A 22282-nucleotide genomic window follows, 5' to 3' on the forward strand; every position below is an offset into this window, starting at 1 on the left:
AACAACGACAACAACAAAAAAACTAAATAATATAAAAAATAATCTATGTAAATTGAAAAGTTTTAATTCATAAAGGCAAGTCCTTTAAGCAAATTTTCTAAATAACTCATTCGGTTTTCCTGAGGTTAACTTTAGCTGTCATTTTGGCATCATTTATACTCTAGGGATGCCTACTCTCTCCCACACTTTTTTGAGGCCTTTTCCCCCTATTCTGAGACTGCTCTAAATAAAGAGTGAGAGCTGAAATGTTCACAGACGCAATGAGTCCAAGCCAGTGATGTGAATCTGACCCCTTGTGCACTGTGGGGACACAGGAGCTGTGTGCCTGCCACAGTGGGGGAAGAGTCAGAGAAGATGGCCCTGCGATTTGACAACTTTCTCAGTGTGCACCCCATCCCTCCTGCAACCAACCCGGAGAAAAACTCTGTCCCAGCTATCAAGGGGATTATCAAAGAAAATAAATAAAAAAGTGGTATAAATGTCGGGACTGGGATAAAATGAAATTCTCATGGCGCGTACAGAGCTCTGTGGGAACCTGAAAGGAAGAACAAGCGTGACGACCTCCACAAGTCCGGGAAACTTTGCAGCTGGGAAGTATGAGCTGAGACCTTGAGGGCCTCCACAAACTTAATAAGCAAAGTATCCCAGATACGAGAACTAAGCCTGCACAGCCCTAGATATGAGAGGCAGACTGATGACAGAAACCACAGTTTTGTGGATTAAGTATCCCTGGCGTGCAGGACGTGACAGTGAGGAATGAGGTGAAGAGATGGGTAGAGGCCTTGAACATCGCGGTAAGAGACCTGCAGTTTGCAGAGGTGGGAACTTCCAGCCCGTGGGCCACACGAAACCCACAAAATCATCTGATGTGGCGCTACCAAGGCAATGGCAGGGGGACTCAGAATTCAAAATCCATCGCAGGCTAATTTTTAAGTTGATAATTTTGTATGGCTGGCAAATGATGTCATAAATATCCAAATGGCCCTGGGCAGAGAAAAATGTTCCCCATCCCTGGATGCGCACCACTGAGGCATCATCACAATGCAACAGGTGCATATGCTTCGACCCATTAATCTCCCCTCTAGGAATGTCTCTTGAGGAGATGTACACATTTTCCAAAGGCATATATAAGAATAATTCATGCCTGATTTTTTATCTTTTATTTAATGAATATAAATTTCCAAAGTATAGCTTATGGATTACAATGGCTTCCCCCCCATGCCTGATTTTTTAATAGCCCCAAGCTCCAGATATTCTAAGTCTCTATCAAGAGACTAGTAAATTATACTTCCATAAGATAGAACACTCTAGTCAACAGTAACAAACACATTGGTTATATATTTAATATTTCATTATAGCCATAAGTTTTAAAAGATTATAAAACAGTATGTATAACCCGATCCTTTGTATGCATACACACACACACACACACACGAGTGTAGTGCTTTCACTATGTTTCCAATGACCTCTTAGAGTTAGTAAATCCACTCCAATCACAATAAAATCATCAGAATAATCTTAAGTCATCTTAAAGTCTGGAAGGACAAACACCAAGTTCACAGGCATGATCACTCTAGGTGATAGTTCACAGGTGTTCTTTCCCCTACCATATATGTTTTATAACGTATAAATAATTTTCTGGTGAGTATCTACTATTTTTAAAATCAGAATAAATAATAGAGCAATTTTTTTTTTAAAAAAGGCACACACCTCCAGAGGTCTGATGGGCATGACTGCACAAGTCCACTGGACCATGTAAGCTTTCTGAGGGCCTGTATCCTACTCCTATGTCTCAGTGCAGTAAGTTCTAAACACCCCGTGACTTACCATTTAAAATACAGTAACAATGGCTACACTGTGGACAACTGGTTGTGGTGAACAGGCCCACACAATAACTACGACTAAAGTCTGCCTTAGTCAAGCTCTGACGTGTCAGAAATGTGCTCAGTATCCAATGAGAGAGGACTCACTCACCGCAGGCACAGTGCTCCGTCCCACGGGTGATGCCAAGCAGTGAGGACTGGCGGTCACCCTTAGTCCCAGCCTAGGCACGAGCCCATGCGCTTGGCTGTTCTTGGACCTTCTCCCTGTGATTGCTCATTTTCACACCCAAACCTCTCCTTTGTGCTTTCTGGAACACCAGGTGTGTGTTCTACAAACACCCCTGCTTCCTCTTTCTGTCCCTGTTCTACCTGAAATCCAAGACAATTGCTTTCTGTGCACCTGCCTGTGTCTCCATCTGCGTAGTCATGGAGCCCAGGTTAGCAACCTCCTTGCTGTTCCCAGGCAGCTATAACCCAGCTTCAGCGTGCTTATCTACTGAGCTCCTGCCTGTTCCAACCCCCTCCCCCGCCCCCACCACTGAGGGCTTTGGCCCTGGCTCCCTACAGTCTCTCCACTCAGACCATTTCAGTGTCTGTGTGGAAAACCCTTCTCAGTCTTCAGGACCTCACTCGGGACAGTTCCACCTCTGAAACCTGAAACTCTCATATCTCCATCTTGGACCAGAAATATCCAGGCAATTCTTTCATTCCTGATCTCTCTTGCTGGTTCTCCTCAGGTTTTGGCTTCCTTTCATAACCAGCCTTGCACAGGGGCACTTCATTCTCTCGGCAGCGACTTGGATCCCCTTCTTCCCTGTCTCTCTGTTACACCATCCCAGCCAAGCTCCGGGATGGGCACATTGAGCCATCATCTTTCCGCACCTGCAGGCTGGCTGCTTCGTGCTGCTACAGAAGACCACGTTTCTGCAGCCCTGGAGCTTGTGCTCTACAGCCCTAGCCAGCACCTTCTCACAGCCCCTCAGCAGCTATTTCACATGTGCACCACTGCTTCTTAAGTCTGCACCCTCACCTCTCATTCTCCAAAGATAGCCTCACTATCAACAAAAGCTTCCTCCTTCCCTGCTTGCCCCCAACCAAGAGATTTTTCTGTCTTTATATCCATTCTTCCTTCCTTCTCCACTATTTTTATTTGTTTTTGTTTTGTTTTACTTGTTTGTTTTTTCTTTTTCTTTGGTTAAAAGGCAGAGAGACAGAGAGACAGCTCCATCTGCTGGTTCACTCCCCAAATGCCTGGGGTAGGGCTAGGTTGAAGCAAGGGGCCAGGATCTCAATAGAGGGCTCCCATGTGAGTGGTATAAACCCAGTTACTTGAGACATCATTACTGCCTCCCAAGCTCTGAATTAGCAGGAAGCTGGTGGAAGGAGCTTGGGACTGCTTGGGACATGGGTGTCTTTTTTTTTTTTTTGACAGGCAGAGTGGACAGTGAGAGAGAGACAGAGAGAAAGGTCTTCCTTTTGCCGTTGGTTCACCCTCCAGTGGCCGCCGCGGTAGCGCGCTGTGGCCGGCTCACTGCACTGATCTGATGGCAGGAGCCAGGGGCTTCTCCTGGTCTCCAATGCAGGTGCAGGGCCCAAGCACTTGGGCCATCCTCCACTGCACTCCCTGGCCACAGCAGAGAGCTGGCCTGGAAGAGGGGCAACCGGGACAGGATCGGTGCCCCGACCGGGACTAGAACCCAGTGTGTCGGCGCCGCAAGGCGGAGGATTAGCCTGTTGAGCCACGGCGCCGGCCGGGACATGGGTGTCTTAATGACTAGACCATTGCTATTGGAACTATTCCTTGGCAAAGCTGTACTCAGTGATAATCCAATGATCCTTTAAACTTCTTTGCAGCCCACAGCCCTTTCCATATATTTCACTATTTAATAGATAGTTCCACTAGAGAGCCTGTACACTCCTCAAGCTCAAATATATCCGAAACCAAACGCTTCTACCCTATCCCACCTTCAAAACTGCTACCTTTTCCGTTGTCCCTCTATTGCTAATTTTCCCTACTCTTCTCCTTGGCATCCTTAACCACCAAATCCGTTCCACCTGCTCTCCCTCCTTCCTTTTTTTCAGCCCCACTGGCACTTTCCAGCTCACTCTCTCACGCCACGCCTTACCATTCTCAGCGCCTTCAGCAATTTCTTTTCCCCACCACATTTCCTTCCGGTCTCTCGTTCACACTGCTGCAGAGGAATTTTCCAACTGTTCACGTGAGCATCTCACTTCCCCGCTCCATTTTTTTTTTTAATGGGCTCTGGTCTACAATGCATGAGGAACAAAGGGCCTCAGTAACCCAGGGTTTCTGATTTCTTCTGCAGTCTCACCTCTGGTAACTCTCCATCTCATATTCATATTTCAGGAATACTAAAGAGTTCACAGCTTTCAGAACACACCACATCTTTACACCAACACCTCTGCAAGTATTTCTCCAAACTTTGTCACCTTAACCATGGGCATAGAGGACCTCATTCTCCAGGAGTCTCACAAACTTTGTATACTTCTCTAAAAGTGATTTTCTTTTTCTTTTAAAGAAAAAAATCTGAAAGTTTTAAAGTCCACTTTCTATGTCACCAGCATTTTCAGAGAATGACAAAGTCTTCATTTCATAGCACAGTGCTGTGCCATGTAGGCACACACATATTTCTGAATTCCTGCATATTTGGAAATTGCAATCTAGTTAGATAACAATACAAGGCACCATAAGTAATGACAGCAGTAGTGTCCACATTAGAATTATCTGGAAACCGTTCACAACTCCAAAGTCCAGGCCACATCTCAGACCAATGGAATCACAACCTGCGGGAGCAGAACACAGGCAGTGATGGTTTCTGAGGCTCCCCAGGAGACACTCTGTGCAGACCAGTTGGGCAACTACCGCAACAAGACAAGGAGCCGTCAAGAACGACTCCAGGAAGGCCAAGTGGGAGCTAGTGCAATGGCCTTCAAGTGGTTCCAGGTGAAGTTATCATATGTAACAGGTTTGGTATACACCTGGGAGACGTCGTGAACACCTAGAAACACAGCATGCCATGTCTCCTCCCCTCTCCGTATACCTTCACCTATGTTCTTCCCACTTCATAAAACACGCACACTTGTTCAGTGGGCAATTCCTACTTCTCTCAAATCCTACATTATGACTCTCACAGGCAGGCAGGAACGGGTTCTTCCACAATCCTCCCACTACACTTTGCATGCATTCTTCTGGAGCAAGAGTGTATGAGCTAAGACACTGTAAGTAACAACATCAACCCAACAACAGCTTCGGGAGTAAACAATTCTTCTACATCAAATATGTATATTATTTATATACACACACACCTGAGTATAACAAATACATATGACATATATTTAGACACATTCTAATTTCCAAAGCCTTAAAATATGAAAAAAGGCTGAGAATTAACATCAGACACTTTAGGGGCTGGCGCTGTGGTAAAGCCACCGCCTGCAGTGCTGGCATCCCATATGGGTGCCTGTTTGAATCCTGGCTGCTCTACTTCTGATCCAGTTCCTGCTAATGGCCTGGGAAAGCGATAGAAAATGGCCCAAGTGCTTGGGCCCCTGCACCCACGTGGGAGATCTGGAAGAAGCTCCTGGCTCTTGGCTTCGGACTGTCCCAGCTCCAGCTGTTGCGGCCATCTGGGGAGTGAACCAGTGGATGGAAGACCTGTCTCTCTCTCTCTCTTCCTCTGCCCTTCTGTAACTCTACCTTTCAAATAAATAAATAAATAAATAAATATTTTAAAAAGATCATACAGTATGGTTTCTATTAGCATATGAACTAAACGTGATTTTACAAATAAAAGTGTGACTGTACTGAGTAATTTTCAAAAATTACATTGATGAATAATTAAAACTAATAAATTTAATTGTGCTCTTAGAGAGATGTAAACATTTTCACAAGTCATAAACAATCAGAAAAATACTGTAATTCTTCCCAGAAAGGAGGAAGAAAATGTCGTACATTCATGGTCATATTTGTATAAGTGCTGAAATCGCTTACCTGAGCAGTGAATAAGGCTGTGTTTGGAAGATCAGTAAATCATTACAGTGACCCTAATCAAAATAAAAAAGGCCTCATCAAGGTTTCTGAAAGACGTAACAGAGCATTAACAGCTGATTACTTTCCATTTTATAAATGTAAAAGAAATGTGTCAAGCAGCAAATGACTCTCTCCAGCTGTTCACACACAAACACACCTGTGCACGCAAGCATGCACACAGACACCTTGGCTATGTGCTTACCAACTTGCAGTGACCCAAGTTTCACCTAACTAACAGCCTACAAAACTGGAAAGTTAAAGACCAAAACCACTTTCTTCTCAGTGAGTTAAAACTGTAATAGTACAGCTGTTCAAACTGTTTTGCTTTTTAAACAGAACTTTTTCTTCCAAACGATCCTTACTTTATGTCTTCCCTTTATAATTTCTGCCTTTTCCAAGTGGTCCCAGAATCCTTTGGGAATTCTTATATATATATTTTTTTATTTGACAGATAGAGTTAGACAGTGAGAAAGAGAGACAGAGAGAAAGGTCTTCCCTCTGTTGGTTCACCCCCCAAATGGCCACTACGGCCGGAGCTATGCTGATCTGAAGCTAGGAGCCAGGTGCTTCTTCCTGGTCTCCCACGCAGGTGCAGGTGCCCAAGCACTTGGGCCATCCTCCACTGCCTTCCCGGGCCACAGCAGAGAGCTGGAAGAGGAGCAACCGGGAATAGAACCGGCGCCCATATGGGATGCTGGAGCCGCAGGCGGAGGATTAACCAAGTGAGCAACGGCGCCAGCCCTGGAAATTCTTAATTTAAAAAAACAGGGTTGGGGGCAGAGGAGGGCAAGAGTTTGGTGCAGCAGTTGCGTTGCCACTCGGGACACCTGGGTCCCCTATTGAAGTGTGTAGTTGATTCCCTGGCTACTCTGCCTCTGATCCAGCTTCCTGCTCATGTACACCCTGGGAGGTGGCAGGTGATGGCTCAAGTACCTGAGTCCCTGCAACCCACCTGGGAGACCCAGAATGAGTTTTGGACTACTGGCTTAGCTCTGGCCAAGCCCTGGCTACTGCTGGCATTTGAAGAGTCAATCAGCAGAGGATCTCTCCCTCTCTGTGTCTCTCTCCCTTTCCTTCTTTCAAGATTCATTTATTTATTTGAAAGGCAGAGCCACAGAGAGGCAGAGGCAGAGGCAGAGACAGAGAGAGAGGTCTTCTATCTGCTGGTTCACTCCCCAGATGGCCGCAAAGGCCGAAGATGTGCCTATCCAGAGCCAGGAGCCTGGAACTTCCTCTGGGTCTCCTATGCGGGTACAGGGGCCCAAAGACGTGGACCATCTTCTTCTTCTTCTTCTTTTTTTTTTTTTTTTCAAATAAGATTTTATTTATTTGAAAGGCAGAGCCACAGAGAGGCAGAGGGAGAGAGAGAAAGTCTTCCATCTGCTGGTTCATTCCCCAAATGGCTATGATGACCAGAGCTGCGCCGATCTGAAGTCAGGAGCCAGGAGCTTCTTCTGGGTCTCCCACATGGGTGCAGGGGCCCAAAGACCTAGGCCATCCTCTACTGCCTTCCCAGGCCATAGCAGAGAGCTGGATAGGAAGAGGAGCAGCCGGGACTTGAACCGGCACCCATATGGGATGCAGGCACTGCAGGCAGCAGCTTTACCTGTTATGCCACAGTGCTGGCCCCTTTCTCTCTTTCAAAAATAAAATAAAATAAAATAAAATAAAATAAAATAAAATAAAAATAACCAAATACATTTTTAGGGGGCTGTGGTGTAGCAGGTTAAGTCTCTTCCTGCAGTGCTAGGATCTCATATGGGTGCCGGTTCATGTCCTGGCTGCTCCTCTCCTGATCCAGCTCCCTGCTAATAGTCTGGGAAGCCAATGGAAGACAGCCCAAGTACTTGGGCCCCTGCACCCATGTAGAAAACCCAAAAGAAGCTCCTGGCTCCTGGCTTTGGATTGGCCCAGCTCTGGCTTTTGTGGTCATTTGGGGAATGAACCAGCAGATGGAAGACTTCTCTGTTTCTCTCTCTCTCTCTCCGTAACTCTGCCTCTCAAATAAATAAATCTTTAAAAAAATTTTTTACGGCCAGCGCTGCAGCTCACTAGGTTAATCCTCTGCCTGTGGTGCCAGCACACCTGGTTTTCCAGTCCTGGTCGGAGCGCCGGATTCTGTCCCAGTTGCCCCTCTTCCAGGCCAGCTCTCTGCTGTGGCCCGGGAGTGCAGTAGAGGATGGCCTAAGTGCTTGGGCCCTGCACCCCATGGGAGACCAGGAGAAGCACCTGGCTCCTGGCTTCGGATCAGCGTGGTGCACTGGCTGCAGTGTGCCTGCCGCAGCGGCCATTGCAGGGTGAACCAATGGCAAAGGAAGACCTTTCTTTCTGTTTCTCTCTCACTGTCCACTCTGCCTGTCAAAAAAAAAATTTTTTTTAAAAATCCAGATCTGGGAGACTTTTTTGGATGAGTCACCTAAAAGTTAATGCAGAAGAAGGAGCAGCAGATCTTCTCTCTAATTTTTTAAATGAATTTTTAAAAATGATTTATTTATTTATTTGAAAGTCAGAGTTACAGAAAGAATGGGGAAAACAGAGAGATCTTCCAACCACTGGTTTACTCTCCAGATGGCCATAGTGGCCAGGACAGAGCCAGGCCAAAGCCAGGAGCCAGGAGCTTCTTCCGGGTCTCCCACAAGGGTGCAGAGGCCCAAGCACTTGGGCCATCTTCCACTGCTTTCCCAGAGCATTAACAGGGAACTGGATCAGAAGTGGATGGATCAGCTGTGACTTGAACCAGACCCCATATGGGATGCTGGCATCACAGGCTTTACTTGCTATGCCACAATGCCAGCCCTGATAATTCTTTCAAATGGGTTTTCAGAAGTTCATAATTTATGATATTTTTAAGCAGAATTCCTATTTTTTTAAAAAAATCATTTATTTATTGAGAGACACAGAGAGAGGAGAGGCAGAAAGACAGATGGATGGAGAGACTTCCCACTCTGATTCACTTCCCAAATGCTTGCAACAGTTGCAAGGGCCAGGGCTGGACCGCGCTGAAATGGGGAGTCAGGAGTTGGGACGAGGGAGCCGGGAGTTGGGAATGCAACCCTGGCTCCCACGTGAGAGGCAGGGACCCAATGACCTGAACTAACACTGTGGCCTGCAGGTCGCCATCAGCAGGAGGCTGGAGTCGGGAGCTGGTGCTGGGGACTGAACCCAGGCGCTCCAAGGTGGGACACAGACACCTTAACCACTAAGCTAAACACCCACTCCCCCGAACTCACGTTCTGATGGTAAGTTTTCTGTCCTAAATAAAGACTTCTGGCCGGCGCCGCGGCTCACTAGGCTAATCCTCCACCTGTGGCGCCAGCACACCAGGTTCCAGTCCCAGTCAGGGTGCCAGATTCTGTCCCGGTTGCTCCTCTTCCAGGCCAGCTCTCTGCTGTGGCCTGGGAGTGCAGTGGAGGATGGCCCAAGTGCTTGGGCCCTGCACCCCATGGGAGACCAGGAGAAGCACCTGGCTCCTGCCATCGGATCAGCGCGGTGTGCCAGCCGCAGCGCGCCAACCGCGGCGGCCATTGGAGGGTGAACCAATAGCAAAGGAAGACCTTTCTCTCTGTCTCTCTCTCTCACTGTCCACTCTGCCTGTCAAAAAAAAAAAAAAAAAAAAAGACTTCTAATGCCAACAAAGAGAAGACAACATTTGATTTTTAATTAAATGCAAACTTGTGGTTTTTATGTTTTAGGGAACCAAGGAATTCGCAGCCAAAGAAAGCTCTAAAGCTTTCAATACACATAAACAGTTAAGTTGCAGGCCTCAGAACCACAAATTGCATCACATTCATGGAGACAAGCTTCCTTATTTCAGTTCCCATTTCAGCAACTCTGGGGACAAAACTGTGCCTGGAGATGACAGGGAGCCAGGGCTTTCTGGTTGGACCCTGGCTCAGGTAAGCTGGCTGTGCCCCACTGATGGCCCTGTCCTGCTACTCCCTATTGTCCTGTGTCCTGTGCAGACCAGAGTAATCAACCCTGAATCCTGTCCCAGCACCTGCAGAGTATGAGTGTAGCCACCCGGCTCTGAATTTCTAAAACTGCTCAGGGTGAAAGAACAGTATTCACCAAATGCTACTCATTTATTACTTTGACCTTAGGTTGATTAGAGTTTAAAACAGGAATGCTATTTTTAAACAATAATGGATAATTTTCTCCCTTCTTTCCTTCCTTCTCTCCCTTCCTCTATTTATTTATTTGAGAGAGAGAAGCAGAGAGAGCACGTGCTCCAATCTGCTAGGGCATGTCCCACAAACTTGCCATGGCACAGCTGGAAGCCAGGAACTCACTCCAAGTCTCCCGCAGGAGTGGCGGAAACTCAATTACCTAAGCCGTTATGGGTGACTCCCGAAGTCTGGGCTGCCAGGAAGACAGAGTCAACAGCCAGAGCTGGGTACTGAAACCAGGCCCTCTGACATGGCCATCTTAACCACAGGCTCAACACCCTAAAACCACCATGCCTGAAACTCAAACAGCTGGGTCACAGGGGCAAAAGATGCATAAAATAAAAATAAAATACACTTTAAGGGTCTGGCATTATGGTGTAGCAGGTAAAACAGCCACCTGCGACACCAGCATCCCATATGGGTGCTGGTTCATGTCCCACCAGCTCCCTGCTAATAGCCTGGGAAAAACGGTAGAAGATGGCCCAAGTGCTTGGTTCTCTGACACTCACTTGGGAGACCCAGAAGAAGCTCCTAGCTCCTGGCTTTGGCCTGGCCCAGCCCTGGCTGTTGTGGCCATCTGGGGAGTGAAGCAGCAGATGGAATCTCTCTCTCTGCTTTTGTAACACTACTTTTCAAATAAACAAATAAATCTTTAAAAAAATACACTTTAAACATTTCAACAAGATGGTTTTCTCTTGAGAGGAGAAGCTAGTGAGTAAAAGTAAGAGGAATAAATGGATAGCATCAACAGAATCAATGAGATGATTTAGTTCGTAAATTAGTAAGCAAATTTCAAGGCTATCTGTTATTATGCTGAACATACAGATTATAAAAATTATCATGTATCAAATATTATATAAAATATTTTATTCAATAAATAACTTTTAATTCATACTATGGGGGGAAGCTCAAAGAAAAAAGAAGGGTCATCCATTAAAATATCTTTTTAGGGGCCGGCACTGTGGCATAGCGGGTAAAGCTGCCACCTGCAGTGCCGGCATCCCATATGGGTGCCAGTTCGAGTCCTGGCTGCTCCACTTCCGATCCAGCTCTCTGCTATGGCCTGGGAAAGCGGCAGAAGATGGCACAAGTCCTTGGGCCCCTCCACCTATGTGGGAGACCTGGAAGAAGCTCCTGGCTCCTGGCTTCAGATCGGTGCAGCTCTGGCCTTTGCAGCCAATTGGCGAGTGAACCAGCAGATGGAAGACCCCTCTTTCTCTCTCTCTCTCTTTTTCTCTCTGCCTCTCCTTCTCTCTCTGTGTAACTCTGACTTTCAAATAAATAAATAAATCTTTTTAAAAAAACCTCTTTTTAGTAATGTGACTAATGAAATTAATAGAGCTATTTTGGTTTGTAAACCCACAATATTCTCACACACTTTGCAAAACCCATTCATTCTGAGGATTAATCATATTACAGAGTAAGATTTCATGCTCTTCCATATTTTACAGTGTTAGAATACCAACATTTTTGTTGAATAGCCATTTAATTTGAAGAATACGATTATTCAAGGGAAATATTTAGATATAAGATTTTCTTACTGTGTCCAAGGAAAGTAAATCGTCTTTGCTTCCACCAAATACCATTATTTCATTTTCTTTTCCCAAACAGGCTGTGTGCCATAACCTATGATTGAGAGTTATAAGCAGAGTGAAATACTGTCCGCGAAGGAACTATCCATTACATACAAACCAATTCTAAACTGCACATACTAAAATTTAATCTATTTCAAGAGAGGCATGACTGAACTTGAACCATTGTCATATCCTCAAAATATAAGATTTTAAATATTTTTTCAGAGTTCACTAAATCATATCATTCCAGTTAAGGATATGACTTTTAATAACCCTAGTTATCAACCATTTTCCAAGCCCTTTAACTCATAATATTATAATATTGTCCTTGAAATAAAAAGCAACTGATCAGCTAAGCACTGAAAGCAGCGCCTGTGCTGGCTTTCTTATTTCTATTTGCCTGGTGGGTGCTCTCACCACTTCTCCTGCTCTATGTTCCCCATGGCCCAACCAATCCAGCCTGGCGGTCCCTCACACTCCCGTGGTCACACTACTCACACCCCTGGGTGCAGACTCCCGGAGTATGCTGCTGGTTTTGTCTCCAATCTCCTCCCCGCCCCGGCTGCAGAGAGCTGCTGAATATTTCTCCAGGGCTGCTTTTAACCATGGAGACTGGCAGCTGAATAAGCACCGGTGCCACCGACAGCTGTTCTTCCCAGCCGGACAGTCAGGAGGAACTGCTGCTTCCTGTGCCTACACATCTCCCCAGATGAGCCCTCGACTTCAGCCAACTCCATTTCCCGGCTTCCCCTAAGGGAAAAGCTTCTATCAACCTCTAACCTCTTATTTACCCTTTTTTATTTTCCAGGCTTAGAATGAGCCCTAAAAACAGGCTCAAGACCCATGGTTACTTCAGATATCCACTCAAACTGGTTCTGGTGCCAGCCCTGGTCAGCCCCCTTTGCCACGTGTATACCCACGTGCCTCTCCCATAGCCTACAGCTATGGGTCAGCTGCTCTGCACACTACTGCTAGCTAGGGAGACAAGAGACCTGGAGGTCGCCCACTGTCGCAGCGGTGGGCTAGAACCGGCTCACCAGCGGCTTCAGCTCCCTGTTCAGTCACATCACCTTGGCTGCCTGAAACGGGTGATGGTGGAGGTGTAGACAGCCCAAACCAGCAAATGCTACCTCCTGGGGCTTCGCTTTCTCCCTGGCACCTGAGTGTTCTAATTTTATGTTTCTCCTTAAAAATGCCTCACTTGGAGTACTTCCTGTGAGCGAAAGCACACATGATAAACCCATATAATTTGCTCAATGGTTAAACAGACACATTCTTTCATAAAAGAGTGGAGCATCTTAGGGTCTTTTGTAAATGGTCTGATAGCTCACATCTGTCTCTGAGTTCCCAATATTTACCAAGAATGGTTTTATAAGTTCAGTAATTCCCGAGGCTCTACCTCGCAGAAAAATGTACATGTAAATTCCTCAATTTCAGAGGATCCATCAAGGATTTCACAAAGTTACTGCTTTTCGTCTACAAGTACCTTGATTACTTTTCTTAGTAAACCAATTTGCTGAAGCAACAAAAGCTTAAGACATTTATACATCATCATTTATTTCATTTCACATAACTTGTTTTTAGCACATTAATCTTTCATTTAAGTTCTACGAGTGATTACACACAATTCATTAAATCAAATACTTTCCTCAGACACCCATGCACACACATTCAATGACAAATGCCTTTGGACTCAGAATAAAACTGAGTTATTAGATACACTGTTCGCGAAATGCTCTGCCCGATTCTCCAGATCAAATGTTAGAACATGAACTGGTAAGAATTCTCAGCAAGAACCCAGATCAGTGGTGGGGTTGGGGCTGGGGGCTGGGTAAAGCAGACGGAACACACTGAACACCCTTATATATGGGAAGGGACACCTCAATTCCTTGGGGAAAAGACACGTGTAATCTTGCCTATGTACATGGGATCCAAATGTATTTAAGGCTTTATCTATCAACACGTGACAGAAACACAGAAAAGGATCCTTGCCAACAGCCACCCATACAGGTTCTCAGCTATGGCTGCACAGAGGTTTGCTCAAACAAGCATGGTTTTGTTAAAGGGGAGGCCTGGAGGAAAGAGGGTTACTGTAGAATAGTGGGGTTTCTTTTTTTTCCCCTTTTTAAAAGATGTATTTATTTGAAAGGCAGAGCTAGAGAGAGTGAATAAGTGAGAGAAAGAGAGAGAGAGAGAGAGAGAGAGAGAGAGAGAGAGAGAGATCACTCCCCCATATGGCCACATTGGCCAGGGTAGGGCAGGGCCAGGCCAAAGCCAGGAGCTGGGAGCTCTTCCTGGGTCTCCCACATGGGTGGAAAGGCCCAAACTCTTGGGCCATCCCCTGCTGCTTTCCCAGGCACACTGGGAGGGAGCTGGATTGGAAGTGGAGAAGCTGGGACTCGAACCAGTGTCTGCATGGAATGGCAGTGTCGCAGGCGGCAGCTTTACCCACTATGCCACAGTGCTGGCCCCAGAATAATGGTTCTTAGTCAGGGGTGATTTGTCTCCCAGGGGCACCTCTGACTATCTATAGCAATGCTTTGTTGTCACAAGCTGGGGGAAGGAAAGGTAGCGCCAGCTGCAACCGGTGGGTAAGGAAGAGCGATGCTGCTCCAGGTGGAAGACGCACAGGTCACACCGACCACCAAGAGGGACGTGACCCAGGATGCGACAGCGGACAGCGCTGAGGCTGAGACGCCACCCGCAGAGTTCTAACAGGAGAATTGGGCAGCTTGCGCTTCAGCTCATAACTCGTCCAAGTTTGCATAAAACACAGTTGATGTTAACTAGATCGGCACTTTCATAGAGAATCAGCACATATACACATTTATGTTCTCCTTACACTCAACTGTATCCCACCTGTTCTCCTCCTCACCTCAGACCTGAAGATAGATCTGCTCTGTCTTATCTGCCTGAGGGAAACTCTGGCCTTGACTTCGTCACCGAGGAACACTGGGAAGCCTTTCCTGCCTCGGCTTTCAGGACATCTAGCTCGCAACCTGATGTTTTCCTACAGACTGAGTTTCTGTCCTCTCAGCTGCTCTAAACTTATCACCTAAACATGCTAATAAAGCATATGATTGACGTCACACATCAGCTGAATGAAAAGAAATCTCTTTACATAGCTCTAGTTCTAACTAGCACATTATTAATTATAGTTGTGTTGCTCTAGTTACTTATTACAGGTTGAGATACAAAATAGGAGCATGTTTAAAAGTACACATTTGACCACCATTTTGTTTCTATCATTAACGCACTCATGTGATGGCGAAGCTGGGAGGAACTTCGGGAGCATCTAGTCCAGCTCTCAGTCCACACCTGAAGACACTGACGTTCAGCGTCTCCACGTGACTTCTCAAAGCCAAGATGCTACTGCTAAGAGATAGCTGAGCATGGACTAGAACTTTGGTCTCCCAGATCTTAAGACAAAATTCTTTAAGTTAAAAAACTACATATTTCAAAAGAGCCAGAATTACTAAAATAATACATTTCAATGAATTTTTATACATGAACATATAAAAATCAGAGATGTAATTATGATAAAGTCTAAATATACTTTGCATATCCATAGAGATAAATATACCAGAATATATATAAACATTTTCTGATCTTTTTCTCAAGTAATTACTTGTTACAAATAACAAAAATATATATCATTAAATTGAGTTCACAGTAGTACAATCTGTAGTAAAAAAATTCTAAAATACATGACATAAAAATAATAAAATATCAACTAAAATGATTATGATGTGAATCTAAATTTCCTATGAAGATAATTTTATAATATTATTCAAACTTGAAAAAATAAAAATTACAGTATTAATGTGTTTTTCTTTATAATATAATGAAAGTAATTATTTCTACAATTTTTAATTCTATACTATATCACAAATAACATTTTCTTTTTCAAAAAATTTATATTAATGAATATATCAGTTAATGAAAATGATATTCTGCCATCTACTATCTTCTTCATTAAATTACTTTGAATTCTTCTAAAAACAAGGAGTTACTATTAAAGCCAACATCATTCTTGTCTACTTATTAAAAATATTAACATTTAAAAGACCAACATTACATGATACTTAAAATTATCTTAGCTTTCTCACATTTATCAGGCAAAATCATGCATTTACCTAAAAGAACAAACATTTTCAAATACATAAATATGGATCAAAACTAGATAGATAATGACTAACCATTATATTTAACTGAAATGATAACTCAATTAGGTAACATCAAAGTCATTTGAAAGATATCCTTCCTGATGGCTTATGATATCAATGGCAAACACTATAAACTTAGTGCTACATTTTAATACTTTAAAAATCCTTAACTATTTTACCATTTGTCAATTTCTAGACTTACCTGGGTCGTGTTTTAGGTAAATATACAAGCTGTTTCCAACAATTTGTTATGATATTATAAATCCAACCATCACCTGCAATATGACAGTTCAGAAATTAAGATTAGGTCTTGGAAAACAATTTTAATTATCTTTCAAGCTTATCACATTACAATCAAATGACTATCTTTCGTGTAAATGCATATCTTACCACAAACATCTATAAAAGCAGAGCGACCAAGAACCCCTACGGATTTCCAGATTAAAGAACTATCAAGATCGTCTTACAAGTGCTCTAATCTACCAGTTTGTTTTTATTCTTGTTGGTGAATTACTCTAAATCAAATCCTAGAGGGGGCAGCACAGAGGCATAGGGGTCAAAGCTGCCACCTGCAGTGCTGGCATTCCATATGGGTTCCAGTTCCAGTGCTCGCTATTCCACTTCCTATCCAGCTCTCTGCTATGGCCTGGGAAAGCAGTAGAAGAAGGCCTAAGTGCTTGGGCCCCTGCATCCGTGTGGGAGACCTGGAGGAGGCTCCTGGCTCTTGGCTTCAGACCAGCCCAGCTCTGGCTGTTGTGGCCATTTGGGGAGTGAACCAGAAGATGGAAGTCTCAATATCTCTCCCTCCCTCCCTCCCTCCCTCCCTTCCTCCCTCACTCCCTCCCTTCCTCCCTCCCTCTCTGTAACTCTGCCTTCCAAATAAATAAATAAATCTCTTAAAAAAATCCTAGACATTCTATCAATTTCCCCAGACACAGATCAGTGTGCATTGCTGGGAAAAAAAGACAGCTTAAACCTAACTACAATGCTATGATCACAGTCACTAAAACTAAACATACTTTCTTGCTATTTATATGTCCAAATCTTAAACTGAGTCTGTAGGGAGGAAATTGACTGAGAGTTAGGACATTTAATTTGCCAAAGATCAATGACCAGGATCAGCAAACAGGAATTAAAAACACCAGAGCTCATAGATACGGTATTCAACAATCCCCAATGAGAGGTACAGATGTGAGTTTTGGTTAGTTTTCGAATCTCTTTTAATTAAAAATCGCACAAACTGGAGACGTATCACAATCTGCAGGACTAACTGCCATCCCCTGCTGCTGCTGCTCTTCCTCCAGCGAGCCGCTGCTGCCCGTCTGTGGCCAGCAACCTGGCAATCGTATCACTGATGCTCGGCTTTCGTGGAACCACAAATAGTTGTTTACAGATTTTATACAAGGCTATAGACATGCTCTTAATGACATACAATGCTTCCTAATGAAAAACATCTGTAATCACGGAAAATTTTTGGATTAAGGAAATATATTCAGCATATCAAACTAAGACATGGATCTTGGTCATTTGTCCATCCTGATGCCACAATTTTGTTTTGTCATGTAGGAAAACCTACATGATAAAACACAGGTACTGAGATCAACAGTGATAGGAGTTTAAGAAAAAAATTCTAGCTAAGCATGTTCCCTACAATTCTGGAACAAAAGGAAAAACCACTGGCCTTCCCATCTTATGTTTCCAGAGCCTTCCAGGGAAGGGCACTCTGCTCATTCTCATCCCAGCCAGCAGGATTTTAAAAAAATCCAGAGGACCCAGAATTACAGAATATGAGAGTGGAAGGTGGTTCCCTCTGCTCTCTCTCTAGGAAACAGGAGTTCATGGAGAGTGGCTTCCTTTCCTAGTTCTTAACCCAAGCATTTAGTGGGGGAACAAAGGCAAACAAGAGGAAAAACAAAGACTTGCTTCACTGTAAACATGACGGACAGCTGAGAAAAAGGGGTGAGAGAATGACAGCCGGATCAGCTTGAACTGACTTACTTAATGGGATATTATCCGCGCTTAGGCCACCAAATAGGAAAAGCTTATCATCAGCGATGGGTGTTAAAGTATGCCAGGACCGATGTTTTGGGCTCTCTCCATTAATCGGAATCCTGCGGCAAAGAGGAAACAAGTTAAAATCCAGGTACTGTGTGAATCAAAATAACAGGTTTTTGATCCTCATAGATCTTAAAGGGAAAAAATTGCCCTCACTGCTCTGAAAACAAGTTAATTTTATGAGTCCCACCTGCACACTTTTTTTTTTGTTGAGAAATATTAATTTTAAGCAATTTTAACAGTCTTATTATTTGTGAAGTCTGGGCTTATGTCATCTTTAGAAAAGCTTTCTCCATGTCAACTTTTTAAAGATAATCTGTTATATTTTCTTCTGACACTTTCAAAGCTTTATTTTAACAGTGTATACACTTTGGAATAATACAAAGCGTGGATTTCATCTCACTACATGGATAGCCGGAGAGCTAGATAGCACGTCTTCAACAGGCACCTGGAAAAAGTACCTGATAAAAAAAGACTATGCAGCCCGGTGCCACGGCTCACTAGGCTAATCCTCCTGGCACCCCGGGTTCTAGTCCCAGTTGGGGCGCCAGAGTCTATCTCGGTTACCCCTCTTCCAGTCCAGCTCTCTGCTGTGGCCCGGGAAGACAGTGGAGGATGACCCAAGTGCTTGGGCCCTGCACCGGCATGGGAGACCGGGAGGAAACACCTTGCTCCTGGCTTTGGATCAGCGCAGTGCCGGCCGTAGCGGCCATTTGGGGAGTGAACCAATGGAAAAAAGGAAGACCTTTCTCTCTGTCTCTCTCTCTCACTGTCTAATTCTGCCTGTCCAAAAAAACAAAACAAAACAAAACAAAAACAAAAACAAACAAAAAAACAAACAAAAAAAGACTATGCATGGATTTCAAAATTTCTTTGCACCCAAATAAACTGATTTTCAATTCTCTTTTTCCATGAACTTTTTGAATATTTTACACTTATTCTATTGTTAGATGCATCTTTTGAGCCATAAATAAAATCTGCTCTTTATCCACTCCATTATCTGTCCACCTGAGATGATTCCACTCAACCACTCCTTCATTGCTTTTGCTGACCAGTCCTCAAAGAGTATTTACTACAAATACATCATCAGTTTCCATTTGACAGAATTTGCTTGCTCTATATAGTTTGGTTAAGGGACACACTATGTAAACCGTTTATTCCTTGCTTATACATACAAAATGAAGTGAGAAAACTCATCAGTCCAGCGCCCACCCCTTTCACAAATGCTTGTGGATTCAAATGTACTTGGATATCAAACTTACTTTCCAGACCAAGTCCAGGTATCTAAGTTTAGATAGTGCAAATCATTCATCCTCGTTTGCTAAAACAAAAGTGAGTTAAGCTGGTCAGTCTTTTGTATTTTTATTGGCCAAAATATTGGTTTTAAAATAAGTTCAGATGAAAAATAAACTATTTCCATTTTATTTAACATCAGAAATTTAAACACTAGAAACCAATGCTAAGCATGAACAAATTTAGCATAGTGTTCCTGAGTTAACAAGTCAAATGGGAAGAAAAGGGTTTATACTACTAGATATTTAGATGGTAGACAATTCAACTTTTCTGATACTGCACTGAAGTGAAGGATTCTCCTCAAGAAAATATGACTTATAACCATCTGTAACTGCTTGTCTATGGTCTGTTTAGGAAAAAGCACATAAAAGTTATTATTAAATGATGTTTTCTCTAGATATTATTAAGTGATATTTATTCTCTAGATTATTTGAAGATTCGATTGTTCCACAAAATCAGAGGATAAATTTCTATAAGAGGGATCACACATAAAAATACCATTTCCATTAAAAAACACTGACCAAAACACGTCCGCCAAAGATGTACCCCTTGTTCCCCAGCACTGCACACGTATGCGCGGCTCGTGGCTGTGGTGGAACTCCACCCTGTAAGCAGAGGCCAGAACAGAGGGAACAGACTTGAGACAGCTGTGATAAAGTCACACTCCCACACTCCGAACAAAACAGACCGGAGCACTAAGTTCAATGACAAACCCTAATGGAAAAGCTCATTATAAATGCCATCCTTCCAGAATGAAATTTATTTTTCCCGACCTTTATGTTTTTCTTAAATGCTTGAAACCATTCAGCAAAATAATATTTCATGTACATTTTCAGTTGAAATGCAAGGATTAAAAAAAAAGGAAATTTAAAAATCTCACAGAGAGCTAATGGTGGGACTGAGTAGAACATAATGCAATGACATCAGAGACTCTACAAAATTGCACATGCCCCCAGACTCACAAGAAGAACTTCACTTCTGGCTTAAGTCAAAAAGTGCTTTATCGTTTACTGAGACTCTTTTTTTTTAACAAGATAGTTTTATTTATTTGAAAGGCAAAGAGACAGGCAAAGATGTCCTATCTGCTGGCTCACTCCCCAGATGCTGGCTGTGCCGGGCTGTGCCGGGCTGTGCCCGGACAAAGCCAGGAGCCAGGAATTCAATCCGGACCTCCCACCTGGGTGGCAGGAACCAACCACCTGAGTGATCACCTGCTGCCTCGCACGGTGCTCACCTGCAGGAGGCTGGATCAGAAGTGGAATCGAGATCAGGACTCAAACCCAGGCACTCCAAGACGCAACGTGGGTGCCCAAGTGGCAGCTTCAACACTGTGCCAAATGCCCACCCTCAAACTCTCAATATTAACTTCTCCAAATTTTACTGTGAATAAATAAAGCAGACTTTTTTTTTTAAGAGAAGTTTTTAATGGTGGGAAAAGCAGCAGTATAATGGATAGTTGGAGGAGTGAAATGTGAAGGAAGAATTCTCTGCCTAAATGTGTTCATGTGGGTGCCTTCGTGTATTTATTTCATCCAGGTTCTGAAAGAACATTGTCAGCTCCATGGCTCTATATCTAAAATTCATCAAAACTTAACTTTTCAGGATTACATAATTGTGCTGAAGTTGGCCGGCGCTGCGGCTCACTAGGCTAATCCTCCGCCTTGCGGCGCCGGCACACCGGGTTCTAGTCCCGGTCGGGGCACCGATCCTGTCCCGGTTGCCCCTCTTCCAGGCCAGCTCTCTGCTGTGGCCAGGGAGTGCAGTGGAGGATGGCCCAAGTGCTTGGGCCCTGCACCCCATGGGAGACCAGGATAAGTACCTGGCTCCTGCCATCGGATCAGCGCGGTGTGCTGGCCGCAGCGCGCCAACCACGGCGGCCATTGGAGGGTGAACCAATGGCAAAGGAAGACCTTTCTCTCTGTCTCTCTCTCTCTCACTGTCCACTCTGCCTGTCAAAAAATTTTAAAAAAATAAAATAAAATAAAATAAATTGTGCTGAAGTCAACTTGGTAAGAAATAATTCAGATAATATCTACATTGCGCTTAAATGGGACAGAACACTTCTGTGTTTCAGTTCCCACCTCTCCCAGCAAAACAAAATTTTTATTATTATCCCATTCCTGATCTGAAATACTAGAAGAATTCTTCTACTATAAACATATTTATCAGGAAATACATATCTAGTCTTTCCCTTTTTGTTTATGAAGTACAATTTTCAAAGCCATCCAAAGCTATGAGTTCATATAATACAAAAAAACAAAGACTTGGCATTGGCATTAGTCTGTGTACCTAACTGCATAAGTAATGTACAACGCTTACTGTTCGAAACACTGAAAAAAATACCTCAAAGATCACTACTACTACAACTGGTATTGTTCTCATAGAGGCAAAAATTTCATGTAGGAAAACATGGTCAGTGCTTCCGTTTTAGCCATGAAATATCAAGTGGCTGAAAGTACATGGTTCTTTCTGACACAGTTAGAACACAGATCCAGCTTTCTCAGCTTCAACACCAGGAACTGGTATATTCCACCGTGCTCTCCTGCCTTTTGTTGCACATACTTGGAATTACTTGAAGACATCATCAGGGAAATAACTGAAAATATTGTTCAGTAAAAATCAAAACAGTGTCGTGTGCAGATGGGACTGTGGAGCAGCAGGGACTGTGGATCAACGCTAGATTAGGTAAGGAGTCGGAGAACCACAAAGTCCAGAGAACGGATTAAAACCAATCTCAGGTCCTTCACCTATAGGAGCATGGGCTAAAAACTACTCTTTCAGTAGCTTCGGTTCACTGGGTGTAGAGTTAAGAAGCCTGAAAGAGATCTAGGATTAGTCTCATCAGACTGAATCTGAGTAATATTTCTCCCACCTACTTGCTGACATGAAATTACCTTAACAGATGCAAAACCCTTCTATTTTATTAATAAAAGACACAAATATTAGAATCCAAGTGTTGCCTAAAGGGAAAATGCCTGGTGCTGCTTCTCACTGAGGAGCAGAGGGAAGCAGACACGAGGTGGAAAGACTGGGGATGGTGTGAGTAACCTGCTCCAGCTCCTGAGCTCCTCGGTCCCTCTGGCGTTTCCTTCCCCTGTGTGGGCCACTTGATACGCTTTCCAGCCATGTGAAAATTCATTACTGCTTCAAACTA

At 43.9% G+C, this 22282-nt stretch overlaps 1 protein-coding gene across 7 annotated transcripts in view; it reads right to left on the bottom strand.

The window, feature by feature from the left end:
• Positions 1-22282, bottom strand: part of KLHDC1 (kelch domain containing 1) — a 64291-nt gene that overhangs the window by 9180 nt on the left and 32829 nt on the right. For 2 of the 7 annotated variants that reach the window (XM_062205178.1, XM_062205177.1), the window contains exons 7-12: positions 19650-19733; positions 19098-19156; positions 17779-17891; positions 15983-16055; positions 11582-11666; positions 5836-5888 (exon numbers count right to left, since the gene is read on the bottom strand). In XM_062205178.1, coding sequence (XP_062061162.1) covers positions 5836-5888; positions 11582-11666; positions 15983-16055; positions 17779-17891; positions 19098-19156; positions 19650-19733 — 467 coding nt within the window. Of the gene's footprint in view, positions 1-82; positions 5542-5835; positions 5889-11581; positions 11667-15982; positions 16056-17778; positions 17892-19097; positions 19157-19649; positions 19734-22282 lie in introns of those variants that run through there. The other 5 variants (XM_062205174.1, XM_062205175.1, XM_062205176.1 and 2 more) reach the window with 5 other exon arrangements.

Source organism: Lepus europaeus, chromosome 11, assembly GCF_033115175.1.
Source record: "Lepus europaeus isolate LE1 chromosome 11, mLepTim1.pri, whole genome shotgun sequence".
In the NCBI taxonomy this organism is placed as follows: Eukaryota; Metazoa; Chordata; class Mammalia; order Lagomorpha; family Leporidae; genus Lepus; species Lepus europaeus.